At 44.2% G+C, this 15,865-nt stretch overlaps 1 protein-coding gene across 1 annotated transcript in view; it reads right to left on the bottom strand.

Moving 5' to 3' along the window:
- Positions 1-4,796: 4,796 nt before the first annotated feature.
- MED20 (Mediator complex subunit 20) overlaps positions 4,797-15,865 on the bottom strand; it is a 36,893-nt gene continuing 25,824 nt past the window's right edge. Inside the window, exon 5 of the mRNA XM_080267549.1 lies at positions 4,797-5,114. Within this exon, the coding sequence (XP_080123675.1) occupies positions 4,995-5,114 (120 nt within the window). The 3' untranslated portion in view covers positions 4,797-4,994. The remainder of the gene's footprint in view (positions 5,115-15,865) is intronic.

Raw genomic sequence — 15,865 nt, 5'->3', positions numbered from 1 at the left:
CCGAAACAAAAGAAATCCATGCCAGGAAATGACGAAGGAATGCTTGTTACAGAGAGTGCGGGGATGTTTCTTGATTGCAAAGGGGAAAAAAAAAAAACACAAAAGCGCCGTGCCTCATGACGCTGCATATTTCATCGATCTCTAAAATGCGAGGCAGGAAAATGCGGAGCCGAGGGAAAAAGGTGATTGGCTGCAAACGAAGGGGAGACTGCGATTGTATCAGCTTTGTGTCCATGAGGCTTAGTAACATGGCTGACAAAAGGAGTTATAATTTCGTAGGGTAAGATGGCTGAGTAGCACCTTTTCCTTTCCAATTTATTCTGCATATGGGTCGGTAAAATATTCTCTCAAATTTATGAATGCAAAGTCCGTGTTTTACGAGACTTAGAATAATATATAATACTGATATGCACCTTTGCAAAATAAATAGGATAGGGAAAACTGAAAAAAAGCCTCCTAAGCCAGCAAGAATGTAACCCAGGATTAATTTTGTGTAAGATTAACATTATCTCCTCTTCCTCAGCTGTTAATTCTGCATATTACACCTAATTATTTTCGCGTATGTTATTTATTTCTGTTTGTGTGACGCCCCGGGGAACGACTGATAGAGACATCACATACACAGCGCCAAACATCACCGCAGCTCCGTTATTAGGTGGTCCTCACTGCTCATGTCCTCGTCATTATGTGGTCTTTTTACGCACGTCCCCGTCATTAGGTGGCTCTGTTCTCGTGCCCTCGTCATTAGGTCGTCCTCTGTGCTCATGTCCTCGTCATTAAATCGTCCCCTCTGTTCATGTTCTCGTCATTAGGTCGTCCCCTCTGTTCATGTTCTCGTCGTTAGGTCGTCCCCTCTGTTCATGTCCTCGTCATTAGGTCGTCCCCTTTGTTCATGTCCTCGTCATTAGGTCGTCGTCTCTGTTCATGTCCTCGTCATTAGGTCGGCCTCTCTGTTCATGTCCTCGTTATTAGGCCGTCCTCTCTGTTCATGTCCTCGTCATTAGGCGGCCCTTTGTGCTCAAGTCCTTGAATACTGTCACTTAGCCCTATCCTCCAGCTGGTATCCCTCCCTATTTCCCCTTCAATACTGAAATCTCTCCTTGTCCAGCCCCTTCACCTACATTTTTCTGGCCACACATATTATCCAATAATACTGTATACTAATAGGGAAGATGTAGTAAGTAAACTCCTAAAGTTACCGCAATGCTGCTTTAATTCGTAACTACCTTGGAGGGAATCTAGAAATAAAGGATACGCTCACGACTTAGACTTACACGAGTGGAGGCAGGACATTAAATTTCGACTAGTTACCCCGGTGGAAGATGGCGAGCAAGCGGTTACTATCCCGGGGGTTGTAGTCCCGTTGGTCAAGGAGGCTCCGTAACACTTCTTCCCTTGCGATTTAGTCTGCATAATACACCTTAGTATTCCCTGTTATTCATGTCTTTTAACAGTGACGCAGTTGTATTGACATGTACAAAAATAATTAGCTAAGAAAGTGTTTGCCCAAAAGAATACGATCAAAATAAATCGCTAAGGAAGAGGTGTTACGTACTCAATATGGACCTTCCTTGGCCTGGATGATTGCGGTCCAGAATAAATCACTTAGAAACAGGTCCTAGGGATCCATTTTAACCCACGACAGTACGTCTGAATGGTGCTAGGCTTGAGGGTTGTGGGTGTAGGGAGGTGGGTGTGTGAATTATGGGTGAAGTTGTTAGCCCAGGATAAATCGCTAAGAAAGAGGTGCTAGGGAGAGTGGAGTGAGTGGTGCTGTTAATATAAATTTGGGAAAACAAGCAGGCGGGGTAATATTTCACACACTGTCCTTCGGGGCGCGATTATTAAACTGGTTCTAGCCACTCCTCTCTCTCTCTCTCTCTCTCTCTCTCTCTCTCTCTCTCTCTCACCGTGATCCAAGCCCACCAATGTAAACCCTTGTTAACTAGGACTTAGCGTGGGATTAAGAGATTTTCACCTCCAGCGGCGTAATTATATGCAGGTGTACGCGGGTCTCTCGGCAAAATATTCTAGGTTCAGGAAATACTATCAATTATCTCTTATCTCCAGCTATAGATAAAAAAATGACGCTGTATATAAATGACTTTTGTAAATATATCGGTGCACATATGAAAGTAATGTTAATCGATTGATACCCACTATTTTCTGGACAAATCCAATGCAGCTCCGGTTCACACACACACACACACACACACACACACACACACACACACACACACACACACACACACACACACACATAGCTGACCTCATTTCATTGTGATTAATAAATATGAACAGAAATATATAAGCACACGAATTACCATTACGTAGAGCATCTTAATTTTTTGTTGATGTTTAAGGTTTGTGTCTATGAGTGAACTGTTCAGCTTTGTACCTGAATCCAGTTATTTTGTTCATTTTTTTAAGCCTCCGTTCACTGATGGATCTATTTTTTATAACATGATGGAAAGAGGAGACACATGGTTTAGAACTGTGCAAGAGTAAGAGAGGAGGAGAAAGGAGAGAAAATAGGAAGAAAACTTGAAGAAAGGGAGAGGAAGGGTTCAAGGGAGAGAAATATTGGAGTGGGGACAGAGAGAGGAGTGGACACATTGGACTGGAGAGGGCTTGAGTGGGCGGAGGAGAGGGGTAGGAGAGGGAGGAGAACTAAAAGAGAGAAGAGAATAGACGGAGAGGGAGGGTCAGGGCAGGAGGGTAGAGTGATGAATAAAATCTGAGAAAGTGAGAAAACAGTAAGTGAGGAAAAAGAGAATAAGAGCAAAAGAATAGAGATAAAGTGAGAAAAGAATGAAAGAGGAGAGAGGGGTGAGAGAAGAGTAAGAGAGGAGAGGAGAGGGAAAATGAGAAGAGTAAAAGAGGAGAGAGAAAGTGACAAAAAAGGAAGAGAGAGAAAATGGGTGAGAAATTACGAACCAGGAATACGAGAATGGTAGACTGCACTTCGAAGGCTTCGTGAAAGCAAAGAGAATTGAGAAGAATAAAGGAAGAGAGAGAGAGAGAGAGAGAGAGAGAGAGAGGAAAAGTGAAGAACAAACTGCGGACATACAGGGGAGAGGCAAGTGGAAATATTGTACATGGAAGAGAGAGAGAGAGAGAGAGAGAGAAAGAGAGAGAGAGAGTCCTTGTGCTCATACGGTAAATTAGCATCGCCGTGAATGGTCAGAGGTAGACAGCTTCATAAAATTCTGTTTTAATCTCCACGTTTCCCTCCTCGCTTAAACTTTTTTCCTTCCTTCCCTCCTCTCCCCCCACCCCTCTCTCTCTCTGCCTACCTACCTACCTACCTTCCCCTCACTCTTCCTGCCTTCCTACCCACCTCCCCCTCTCTCTACCTACCTACCTACCTACTTACCCTTCATCTTTCTCGTCTTCTTCATTTCCAAGATGAGGATGAGTGACGGGCACAGAGGGACAGAGGAAAAGATATGAATGTGTAAATTGAGGGGAATGGGGGAAGAGAGAAGTGTTAAACAAGGTAGGAAGAGGGAAGCAGAAGGGCAGAAGGGGAGAGGGGAGATTGAGAGGAGAAAATAGGAGGAAGGGGGAATGAACATGGTAAGGGGAAAAGAGGGAGTAGACAGGGAATGGAGGAGGGAAGTGATGACGTGAAATGGGAGATTGAGGAGAGAGAAAAAATGACTACGGAAAAAGGTAAATGGAGAGAGAGTGACGAAGTGGAAAATGTCGGTAGGAGGGAAGAAAATGAACATGGTAAAGAGAGAGAAGGCAGGAGACTGAGGAGGGGAGTTGGAATATGAAAATGGGTAGGTAGGAGGAAGGGGGACGATGATGAAAGGGGGGTAAGGAAAAGAAGGGGACTGAAGAAAAGAGTGAGAAGTGGGGAGGTGGAAATTGATGGGCAAGAGGGATGGGAAGGAGTATGGTTGGAGCAGAGGAAAAGAGAAAGGGGTCTTGGAAGAGGAGAGGAAAGCGAAGAGGTGGATACGATAGGAAAGAAGGGAAAATGAATGTGAATGATGGTTAGAGAGAAAAGCGGGCTGAAAAAGAGGAGAGAGGGGTGTGAAATAGTAAAGAATGAAAAGGTTTTGTGTGAAGGTGAATTTATTTTCTGAGGAGAGGCTTTGGCATGCACTTGTTTAGACATATATTGCAAGAAATGAACTAGAAAGTTAGTCAAAATCGAAACAGAATGACTCAAATACAGTTATATTGGAATGACGAATGAACCGCTGAGTAATCACTTTGAACACAGACAACACACACACTTTTTCCTTTCAACCTAACAGAGGGAGAATTATACAGATTATTCATACAAAAGTTTATTAATCACAGAATCCTGACAATGCAGTTGACTAATGCCGTAGAGATCTCCCGTGTCCTCACCTAAGCCAAACCAGTCTATCCACAATTTCAATATTATAGTAACTTAACTATTTTAATAACAGAAAACTAGATGGTGATAAACGAAAGGTGCAGTTGGCGAGGTTGGACACAGATAAAGGTAGATAGATCGATGGATAGGCAAACAGAAAAGAGTGATAAGCAAACAGAGAGACAGATAAACAGACGTGGGTGTTTTAAATGCTGGGAGAAGTGTCTTGGTCTAGGTTCTAGGGAATTGGTAAAGGTCCTTAGTTCCTGGGAGGGCTAGTGTGGGCTTTAAAGTTCCTGGAAGGGCTAGTGTGGGGTTTAAAGTTCCCGGGAGGGCTAGTGTGGGCCTTAAAGTTCCTGGGAGGGCTAGTGTGGGCTTTAAAAGTTCCTGGGAGGGCTAGTGTGGGCTTTAAAGTTCCTGGGAGGAGTAGTGTGGGCTCTAAAGTTCCTGGGAGGGCTTGTAAGTCTGCTAGTTTCTGAGAGTGTTAGTGAAGTTTGCTAGTTTTTAAGAGGGCTACTAAAGTTTGTTAGTTTTTGAGAGAGTTCGTAAAGTCTGCTAGTTCCTGGGAGGGCTGGTGAGGTCTGGTAGCTTCTGAACGGTGATACTTGCTTGTTCCTAGGAGGTCTGGCGTGGGTTGCTAGGTGCTGGGGGCGGTGGGTTGGGAGCCAGAGAAGCTAGGACCGTCCCTGAACTCATTGAACTTCTCCACGTACTGCTGCACCGTGTCCTGGGGTGTGTGGACGTCGTGCAAGTGGTTCTGGAGGGAGAGAGGTACACGATTTATAACATCATCACTGTGGTAGGAAGGACTGAGGATTTTTGTTATTTTATTTTTATTTTTATTTTAGGAATGGAAGTGGGAGGACAGAGAAAGTGGGTCTGATAGAGATGCACGCAAAGCATAACGTGACGTACAGTTCGTTTGTGTGTGTGTGTGTGAGAGAGAGAGAGAGAGAGAGAGAGAGAGAGAGAGAGACAGACAGACAGACAGACAGACAGACAGACAGAGAATCATGACGTGGAAGTAGTTCAGGAAGAAGGCAATACACAAATTATGACATCGTGGAATTTATAAGAAAGGGGCAAAGAAGATATAAGGAAGAGGCACATAATTTACGACCACCATTAATATGAGGATAGTTTAAGATTCCGGAACAGACGTGGGAAGACAGTGTGTGTGGTTCTGTTGGATGGGCACACAAGTTACACCTGTGAGGATAGGTTACGATTCCGAGATGGATAAAGAAAACAGAAAGTAAGTGGTTCTGTAATATAGATACACAAGTTACAGTCAGCAACACGGCGGTAGGGGAACAAGGTATGGTTTGGAAGGAAGGAAATATAAGGATTGAATGAGATAAAGAAAGGGATGGGGCTAGAGGAGACGAAAGGCGTGGGCAGAGCAGAGACGAGAAAGTTTGAAAGAGGAGATTGGATATATATCATGAAGAGAGGAACACAAGCTGTAACTATCTTGATGGTATAACTATTTTTTTTTTTTTACTTAGGGATGGAAGTAAGAGGACCTGAGAGATAAAGGTGGGAGAGGAAAGAGGAAAGGAGAGATGAAGGGTGAACAAGGGAGACGATACTTGAGGAGTGAACAGAGAGAGGGGAGGGGAGAAGAAAAACGAGGAGAGGAGGAAAAAGATAAATTACGAAGATAGAAAATAAAGAAGGAGAATCAAAAATAGGCGGAAACAGAAGACATGAGAAGCAGAAGAGAAAAAACGCAAAGAGGAGAGGAATGGAGAGGAGAGGGACCATGAAAATAGAATATACTGTAGCAGAGTGTCCGGGAGAGGTGAGGGGGAGTGAGAGTGAATTCATGTCGGTGAGGCAGGAAGATAGAGTGTGGGTGTAGCAGGGAGAGGGTGTGTAACAGGGGAAGGGTGCGGAAGGGCAGGAAAGGGCGGTGAGAGGGAAGGGGAGTGAAAACAGTGGCAAAACATGGGAAAGTGAAGATGATGGGAAGGGCACAGGTGTAACTGAGAGGAGAAGGGTGGGAAGGAAGTTGTTGAGGCTATGGATATGGTTGTGACAAATAGAAACACTAAAATAACTGCGAATATAAGACAGTCGAAAAATATGAACATAAAGTACTGAAGTGAGGGACGTTTGTGTTAAGAAATCAAACCTGAATGTGGATGGATAGGACGGATCTCGTGGGAGTTGCTGTGAATCTGGGTATGTAAGTGACGGAATAAAACCGTGAGATGCAATGCCAGTGTCTGTTTAGTAAGAGAGCACGAGTGGCTTTGGGTGGGAGGGAAGTGTGCGATACAAGCTGTGAATATGGATACAGAAGTGGGAGAATGAAACACTAAGAAAGAATGCTAGGAAGTTTGTTTGTTGATAAAGTACGAGTAAAAGTGAGTGAGTGTGACAAAAATATGGACGTGAAAGAAATTATGGGGCTGAGGGATGTTTGGAGAATGAGATACTGCGAAGTGAGAAGAAAGGTGGGTGATGTAAGAGAGAGAGAGAGAGAGAGAGAGAGCGCAGGAGGGTAAGTAGAGGAGGGACAGAAAGAGAGCAAGAGAAAGACTTCATGGAGAAGAGGAGAGGCAAGTGTGGGTGTTGTGTGAGAGGGCGTGGGAGGAGAACGGATGGAATGGGCGTATGAGAGTCGTAAATGCCGGTGTGGGGGTGGGGGAGGGCTATGTGGGGGCAGGAAGAGGGGGTAAAGGAAGGCGTGGGTGGTGAGAATGAGGAAAGTAGGATATGCGGGCGGAATATGTGTGGGGGTAAAGGAAAGCCTGGATGGTGGGGGTGGGGAAGTGTCCTGGAAGCTGGAAGTGTGTGTTTTTTGAGAGGAATAAGATGAAATAAATCCGGGAACTGGACGGGAAAGAGGCATAGAAAATTTGGGTGACTGGATGAAGATTGATAGACATATAAAGCGCATTGTGTAAGAAAACATGGGAAAATGAAAGCAGTGATAAAGAATCCTGGAGGTGTAGGGTGACTGATGTGTGATAAGAGGATGAAGGCTAACAGTGGTCTGGAAAGCGTAGGTGTAAGGGCGATGTGAGAGACCAGTATGGATTAGATGAAGGGTGACAGATCTGAAAAAAATGGTGGAAGGATTTTAGAGGCATGGAAGGTGTGGGTTTCAGGTGATGGAGAGGCCTGAAAGAAATATGTTTACGCTGGGAAGTAACCATACAGCCAAATGGAAGGCTGGTGGTCTAGTGGGTTTAGGAGCTCCAACCTGATGTGAGCCATGAGGGTTTAATTTCGAGGGGTGACTGGAGTTTATGGTTAATTATGATGCTAGTCGGGGAAGAGCAACTCGTCACCCCTGGTTTAGAAATTCTAATGTAATAAAGAACTGGATGATGAACGTCCACTAACACCTTCATACTGGGGTAATCTACACTCAACTGTATTCAAGATTAAGATTTATTTATTTATTTATTTATTTATTTGACAGGGTGGGTTAGATTGCTTTCATTATCCCCCTCACCAATAGAAGTCTTCCTAACTTAAATATGATGGTTTAGTGGCAGCCTGAGAACTATGAAAAATACATCCTTTGTTTGGCAGGATTGATTTTTACATAATGGTGTAAAAATACATATTAAAAAGAAAAGAAATCCCTTTACCCTGGATTTCAATTATTTACTCCAACATCTGACGAAAGGTGAACAAAGAAGTGCCTGAACTCATGACACAGTGACACAGCATGCACGTTCGTTAACCACATACGCATCAGGTCAATTCATATGTTGCCCTTGATGGCGTATGTCGAAAAATACACACTCTGAAACACACCTCTGAAATTGGATGGTACATGAGCGACGGCAGTGCGGGTGAGAAAGTGTAAATCACAAAATATTACGTGGAGGAGGGGGTTTGTGGATACAGAATAGGGTGGGTGTAGAGGAGAGGAAGAGAGCAGTGATGGGTGATAGGAGTGGGACAAGGATAACGCAGCCTGTGATGATGGAGGAGGCTCGCTGACCAATGTGGGTGTGACGATGATACAAAACTTTCTCGGCTAACAACACTAACAAGAAAGTAGCCCTGCACACACGGTTATCATCCACCTGGCGTCTCACTACCCCGGTAAAGAGTAATTTCCCTCCCCTGCACACAAGACAGCTCAATCTATCTATGCTGGGAGGCGGGGCGGATGTGTGAGTAAGCGACAGTCCCGATCACCGTGTTGTAAAATTCGTCAGTGTCTCGTAAAACCGGGGATCAGCATTTTCCAGGGAGACGTGTGAGCAGCGATCATCACGACGCTTGGTAGACGGTGCGGAGGAAGAGGAATGAGGAGGAAGAGAAAGAGGAAGAAGGAGACGTAGTAGTAGTAGTAGTAGTAATAGTAGTAGTAGTAGTAGCAGCAGCAGTAGTAGTGAATGGGGAGGAACAAGCTGCCTTACTTTGTGGTACGCTGATACTCTTCAAACATACATTACTAGTCTGGTCCAACTTCAGATCCCCAAATAAACACATTCATGATGGAACAGTAAAAAACTCTCATCTACATCAATTTTCCTGTAACCCACATCGCAGAAGTTTCAAAGATCGCGCAACATAGATATATACTCAATGCTTCCTTGTAACTTTCACTTACAGATACAGACAAGGGAGCCTGTGTTTTCTATTCGTCCTTTCCCTGCGTTTCCATACCTGCGAGGGATTCAGGTTATACAAAAAATGTGGAAAAGTACCTGGTACCAAAAATTGAAGAAAATAGTAAAGGTGGCTAATTGGCACATGAGAAGCAAACTGCTGAAAAAAAAAAAAATCGAAAAGATGCGTCACAAGTAAGAAAGTAAATCAGGAAAAAAACTGACAAAGAAAGTATGGAAAGAAAATTAATATGAGTAAGAAAATCAGACACTAAAACAAAAATCTATGTTTAAAAGAAAGGTACGGTAACATGAGTGGGAAAAAAATCAGACAAGCAGACGGAAAAAAGAATGACATGAGTGGAAATTTTAGACAAGGAAAGAAACTGCACAGAAAGTTAGAAGAAAAAAAATAATAAGACATCTAAACAAGAAAAATCATTAAAACCTGGTAAAGAAAAGTCTAAAAACGGGAACTTAAAAACAAACATACAGCCAGACAAACAAGCAACGTGCGAAAAAGAATGCGACGTGAGAGGGAAAATCTGTCAGGAAACGGAACGCGGATAAAATGAGAATATATATATAAAAAAATGGCATAGAAAGTGTGAAGACAGGTAGACAGGTAGCACAAATAACAAAGTAAGAAAGAATAAGGCAAGGAAAATACGCAGAAGAATTGAGTGGCGAGTAGTCAGTGTGGATAAGCCAACGGAACACGTAAAAACAGAGGCAAAAGAACGTGTCAAGACTAAGTGACAAAAACGGAGGGATGAGTGAGAGGAAAGGTCCGGGAGGGAGGGGAAGAGGGGTGGGGGAAGAGGGAGGGAGAGGGGAAGGCCAGGGGAGAGGAGGGGAGGGGAGTGGAAAGACCAGACGAAGGGCGAGAGAGGAGAGAAAGTGGGGAGAAGGGAAAGTGGTGGGAGATGGGTGTGGGGAAGGGGCATGTGAGAGAAGAGGGAAGGGGATGAGAAGGAAAGAGGGGGAACAGTGGGAAGAAGAAGGAAGGGAAAGGAAAGGAAAAAGGGCGAGCAGGGGAAGGAGAAAGGAAGAAGGGGGCAGCAATGGGTAGGAGAGTGAGGGAGGAGGGAGGGGTGGCGGTGGTGTGAATCGAGGTGAAGTAACTGAGCGTGGCAACTTCCCTACACGGCACGAGTGTGGTGGTGTTGGGAAGCCTTAGAGAGTTGACTTATATCTCCTAGACGCTCTCCCACGTGTGACTGTGCGTGGGTGTGAAGGCCCACTTACTGATCACACTTACACTGTCTTCTTTCGCACACAGTCTTTTGTTACACTGTTTTTACATTCTTACAGTCTTAATTAATATACTGCTTTTGCTGACACACTGTCTTACACCGACTTCTTTCGTACAGTTTTTATTATCTGCCTTTACTGAGACTTACATAGTGTTACGTAACTTCATTATCGATGTATGAAAAGAACACCCACAATGACAGACAAAACACATTTTCAAAAATCTGGGACGACTAGGCACTCCCCAGTGAATTAGAAGCACAGAGGATGGCAAAAGAGAGATTTAACAGAACCTCTTGAAAAAAATAAAACTGGCAGATAACGCGGTGAGACAAAGGTGACAGAAAATGAGAGCACACAAAAAACGGTAATAAAATATGAGAACAAAAAGAGTGACAGGTAAGAAAGCTGGATAAAAATTCAGATTGATACAAAACAGTGGCATAAAGCGGACTAAAAGAGACGATAATAAAATAAAATAAATATAGTAATGAATGCAAGGAGGAAGGGAGTCTTGTCTGTACTTCTTGACTGTGTACATAGGAGGGCTTAGTTCTCCCCCACACTGTTGTGAATAAATATTTTGTCTGCCAATAGTTATACGGTTTCTTGTTGGCGTCATCCTCCCCTTACAGTGTCTCGTTTGATACTTCCTGTTCTAACGCTGGTTTGGATGAGATATTCTTTGCTCTTATTGCTATGTACAGTACACAGCCTCTTATTTACATACCCACTCCTTATTTTCTCTACTGATTACACTCCTTCTCCTGATTACACTGCCTATATCTCTAACTTAAACTGTTTCTTCTTTTAAACTGTCTCTCATGCTTACGCCTCCTTACAGAACTACATCCACAAACTACAGTACTGACAGTCTAATAAACCTTTCTCTGCCTTTCCTCAAACTGCCTCTCAGTCTACCTCCTCTACCATGATGTCACTTCCTTGACTTGTACCGTTTTCCTGTCTTATACTGACTTATATTTCCCTTTCATAGTTTATCCTGCCTCACCAGACATTCCTACTTCCCTCTACTGCCTTCTCTCCCTCCGTACCAGCTTACCACCCTCTTCCTCATCTAACTAAATGTTCCTACCTCCCTCCTCACATCCCCATACATTCCTACCCCCCTCTCCTACCTCCCCATACATTCCTACCCCCTCCCCTACCTCCCCATACATTCCTACCCCCCTCCCCTACCTCCCCATACATTTCTACCCCCTCCCCTACCTCCCCATACATTCCTGCCCCTCCCCTATCTCCCCATACATTCCTGCCCCTCCCCTACCTCCCCATACATTCCTACCGCTCCCCTACCGCCCACATACGCCTTCCCTTCCCTGCCTTCACTTCTGCAGCTTCTCTCCTGATATACCTTCAGTTAATTACGAGATGAAGATGTATTAAGCAGTGCCAGGGTATGGGAGGATCAGAAACTGTATACATACATATATACACACATATACATTTTGTGTGTGTGTGTGTGTGTGTGTGTGTGTGTGTGTGTGTGTGTGTGTGTGTAAGGACGAAAACGGGAATGCTGGATTTTAGGGTCTACCAGCTCCTTCTGTATTATTCTCCTTTTCTCGTTTTTCTCCACCTTAACTACATTGTCTCGGTCTAGCTCTTCCTCTGACGTTATTCTGTCCCCTTCCTTCTTCCTAAATTTATTCTTACTCCCCCTTTTCTGTTCTTAAGTCTTCTCCCCCTAACCATATTCAATCTCGTTCTCCCTCTTCCTCTCCCGGTACCGCCTCTGCTTCTTCCTCCGCCTACGCAGCTAATCAGGTTCTCAGCCCACAACACACGGATACACGTCACCCTCCTCTCCTACATGATTTGTCACACACACACACACACACACACACACACACACACACACACACACACACACACACACACACACACACACACACACACACACACACACACACACAATGAACGGATCTTGAATTGGCTTTCTTTTGCATTTTTTTTTCTTGGGAGGAACGGTTTGCGGGCTCCTGGCCTTTGGTTCCTTCTTCCTCGCATAAACACACACACACACACACACACACACACACACACACACACAATGAACGGATCTTGAATTGGCTTTCTTTTGCATTTTTTTTTTCTTGGGAGGAACGGTTTGCGAGCTCCTGGCCTTTGGTTCCTTCTTCCTCGCATAAACACACACACACACACACACACACACACACACACACACACACACACACACACACACACACACACACACACACACACACACACACACTATATAGAGCAAATGTGTAACCTGTTTCTCATTCTTTTCAGGTGGCTCTTCATCTGCCAGCCTGCGTATCGAGAGAGGGTGAGTACAAGGTGAGACTAGTGAGGGAAAGAGTGTGCAGGACGGGCTGGGATGGTGGTGTGGTTGGGAGAAAGACAGGGTGGGGGGAGTACGCCTTGTGAAGATGGATGCTGTGGTCAGGAGATACGTACGAGAGTGTCGGTTCATTTATCTGTATTATTTATTTATTTATTCGTTCATATTTTCATTTCCGTAATGCAGTGTGACGATTCATAGTTTTTGAAGGTGTTACGTTTTGTGTGTGTGTGTGTGTGTGTGTGTGTGTGTGTGTGTGTGTGTGTGTGTGTGTTTCAATGTGACAGTTTTATTTTTTGCGATGGGACTGTTCATATAAAATGTATTTCTATTTTACGGTGTGACGGTCTGTGAGATTGACCTTTTTATTTCCGTTTTGTGAGTTTATACTGTATATTTTTTTTGAGATGTGGCCTTTTTATTTTAGTTTTTGTTTTATTTATTTCTCAAAACAGAATTCAGTAATCAATCGTTGCTCTTATATCCTTTGGGCCGTTCAGTGCAGGTAAATACAGACTCGCATTACAGGTGCGGCACAATTTCGGGGATAGTCTAATACACCTTTCTATTTCCAGTCTTATCAATACGCTAATATCGAAAAACTATCACATATTCAGCTATTAATAATCTTTTCAACTTAATTTTCACAACCAGTCCATCTGTTTACAACCCCATTTAGATTTACAGTCGTGGTGGACCTTATAATACCATACATTTAACACCAGGACTAGAGGAGTGTGCCACGTAGGAGAGCTGGTAGGCATTTAGGGAGCGGACCAACTAATCTATGCTCAGTCGGACTCAAAGAAAACTCACCTGTAGAGCTCATTGCTTGTGAATATCCCACCTCATTCATCCTGACACCAGCAGTTAGTAAAAGCATGTTATTGTAAATCACCCACAACCTTATTAGTCAGAGATGACCTGTGTCTTTCTCATCTCAAAGCATTATAGATCAAACCAACTTGTCTTTAAAGGCATCCACTGTATTCATTTTTTATTTCTCTCTTTCTCTTTCTCTCTCTCACACACACACACACACACACACACACACACACACAAAACTGCATTAAGTCTACCAAGAGAGCTGTCACAGACGCTAACGCACCCGCGCGCGCGCGCACAGACACACACACACACACACACACACACACACACACACACACACACACACACACACACACACACACACACACACACACACACACACACACACACACACACACACACACACACACACACACACACACACATTTGCAGACGACGCACAAACCTTACTATGCTAATTCTCTCTCTCTCTCTCTCTCTCTCTCTCTCTCGCTCGCTCGCTCGCTCGCTCGCTCGCTCGCGCGCTCGAAATAAACCAACATTTAATCAATCAAGATGACTGAAATTGGACAGGGTAGATAGATACAGATAGATAGACGGATGGATGGATAAATAGATAGATGGATGGACAGATAGACGGATGGATGGTTAGATAGATAGATGGATGGACAGACGGATAGATAGATAGACAGATAAACAGACATAGATAGACAGATAGATAAAAATGCAAATACGCAGGTGAGAGTAATAACAGGATAGAAAAACAATGAATAAAGTACGTTCTCTAAACAGATGAATGAGGATAGATGGCAGGGAGGGGGAGAGGTTGGCCAGATAGATAGCAAAATAGATGTCGATGATAATGGGAGTAGACGGGCCAGCAGGTAGATGAGAATGAATGGCAGGGGGAAAGGGAGAGGGTTGGCTGGGTAGACGGAATAGAAGCAGGCAGGGTAGATACTAGGGAAGGAGTAGACGAGAAACTAAATGGATGAGAGGAAGACGGGAAGGAAGAAAAGCTGGCAGGGTAGATGGAGTAGTATAAGGCACAGTAGAAGTAGACAGTCAAAATGGGTGGCAGGGAGGTGGAAGAGGAGGTAGGGTAAGTGGAGGAGTGGGTGGGAGGGGTGGAGGAGGGTGCGGTAGGGTGGAGGAGGGTGCTGATGGAAGGTTGTGGGCGGGATGGTGGCAGGGAGTTGGAAGAGGAGGCAGGGTAAGTGAAGGAGTGGGTGGCAGGGGATGGTGGATGGGGTGGTAGGGTGGAGGAGGGTGTTAATGGAAGGTTGTGGGCGGTCAGGTGGCAGGCTGGGTGGTAAGGGTGTTTTACGGCGGTGATTTTCGACGGCGAGGGAACATAAGCCCCAGCCAACCTACCTACCCTTTCTTCTTTCCTCCCTTTTTTCTTCCCTTCTGTATCTCTCACTCCTCTCCAGATCAATCTCTTCTCCCCTACCTTCCCTGTCGCCTCCCCTACCTCCCTCCTTCTCTATTCCCCTGTCTCTTCTCCACTTCTCTCTGCTTCCCTTCTCGTCTCCCGTACCTTCTTTTTCTTCTCCCCTACCTTTCTCTTTCCCCTACCTCTGCTCAATCCTATTTCTATCCTGCCCTACCTTTCTTCTCCTGCACTCTCTGCTCTCTCCCTTCCCTGTTTCCTCCCCTACCAATCTTCTCCCACTCTCCCCTACCTTCCTTCCCTCTCTCTCCTCTCACTCCTTCCCTCCCCTCTCTCCGTCAGTTCCTTTATAGCGATTCCTCTCCCTCCCTTCTCTGTTTCTGATTCTTGATACAATTCTCTTATCAAATCTTCAGCATCAAACAATTTTACCACAAAAGTGTTGTCTGTCAAAATCCACATATTTCTCATCATCATTTACTTTTTTCTTGCCCTTTTATTTGGCAGTTCCCGCGTCACATTAAATACACCTTCCTAAGCTGTCTATGCAACACTAGGAATAATTTCAGCCGGCGCAGTACTTACTATAACGATACATAGATTAACGTTGACATCATCATTAACAACACCTGAAGATATGACCATTCCTCTCACATTACGAGTTGATATTTCTTGAGCTCATTACGGGATCAGCCAAAAAAATACATCAACATTCAAATACATCTCACAGAAACATACATTCCTCTCATATTAAACATTCCCAAGTGACACATACACCTGCTCTCACTAACGGCTGAACCATATAACACATCAGCACTCAAAAACAGGCGAACCAAACATTCATCTATTATTACAAGTTGGTATTATATTAGCCAGACACATTCATGGCCACATTAATCCATCGTCTAATCAGCATTCACAGCCAGTACACGATACCAAAATATCCCTCTCATATTACTTATTAAAAAAAATTCATGACAGCACTCACAAATCACCCAGTTACCATCGACAAATAGCAAGCGACCCAAACATTCTTTCAGTACCTCAGGATGGTATTTAAGAGCAAGGCACACTCAGGACGACATCACGCCCTTAGCCAT

The sequence above is a fragment of the Coenobita brevimanus genome, chromosome 24 (genome assembly GCF_032717465.1).
Source record: "Coenobita brevimanus isolate Jiangsu-jjx chromosome 24, ASM3271746v2, whole genome shotgun sequence".
NCBI classification, from domain to species: domain Eukaryota; kingdom Metazoa; phylum Arthropoda; class Malacostraca; order Decapoda; family Coenobitidae; genus Coenobita; species Coenobita brevimanus.
The sequence above is the reverse complement of the archived record's forward strand: the minus strand, read 5'-3'. Positions and strand labels throughout refer to the sequence as shown.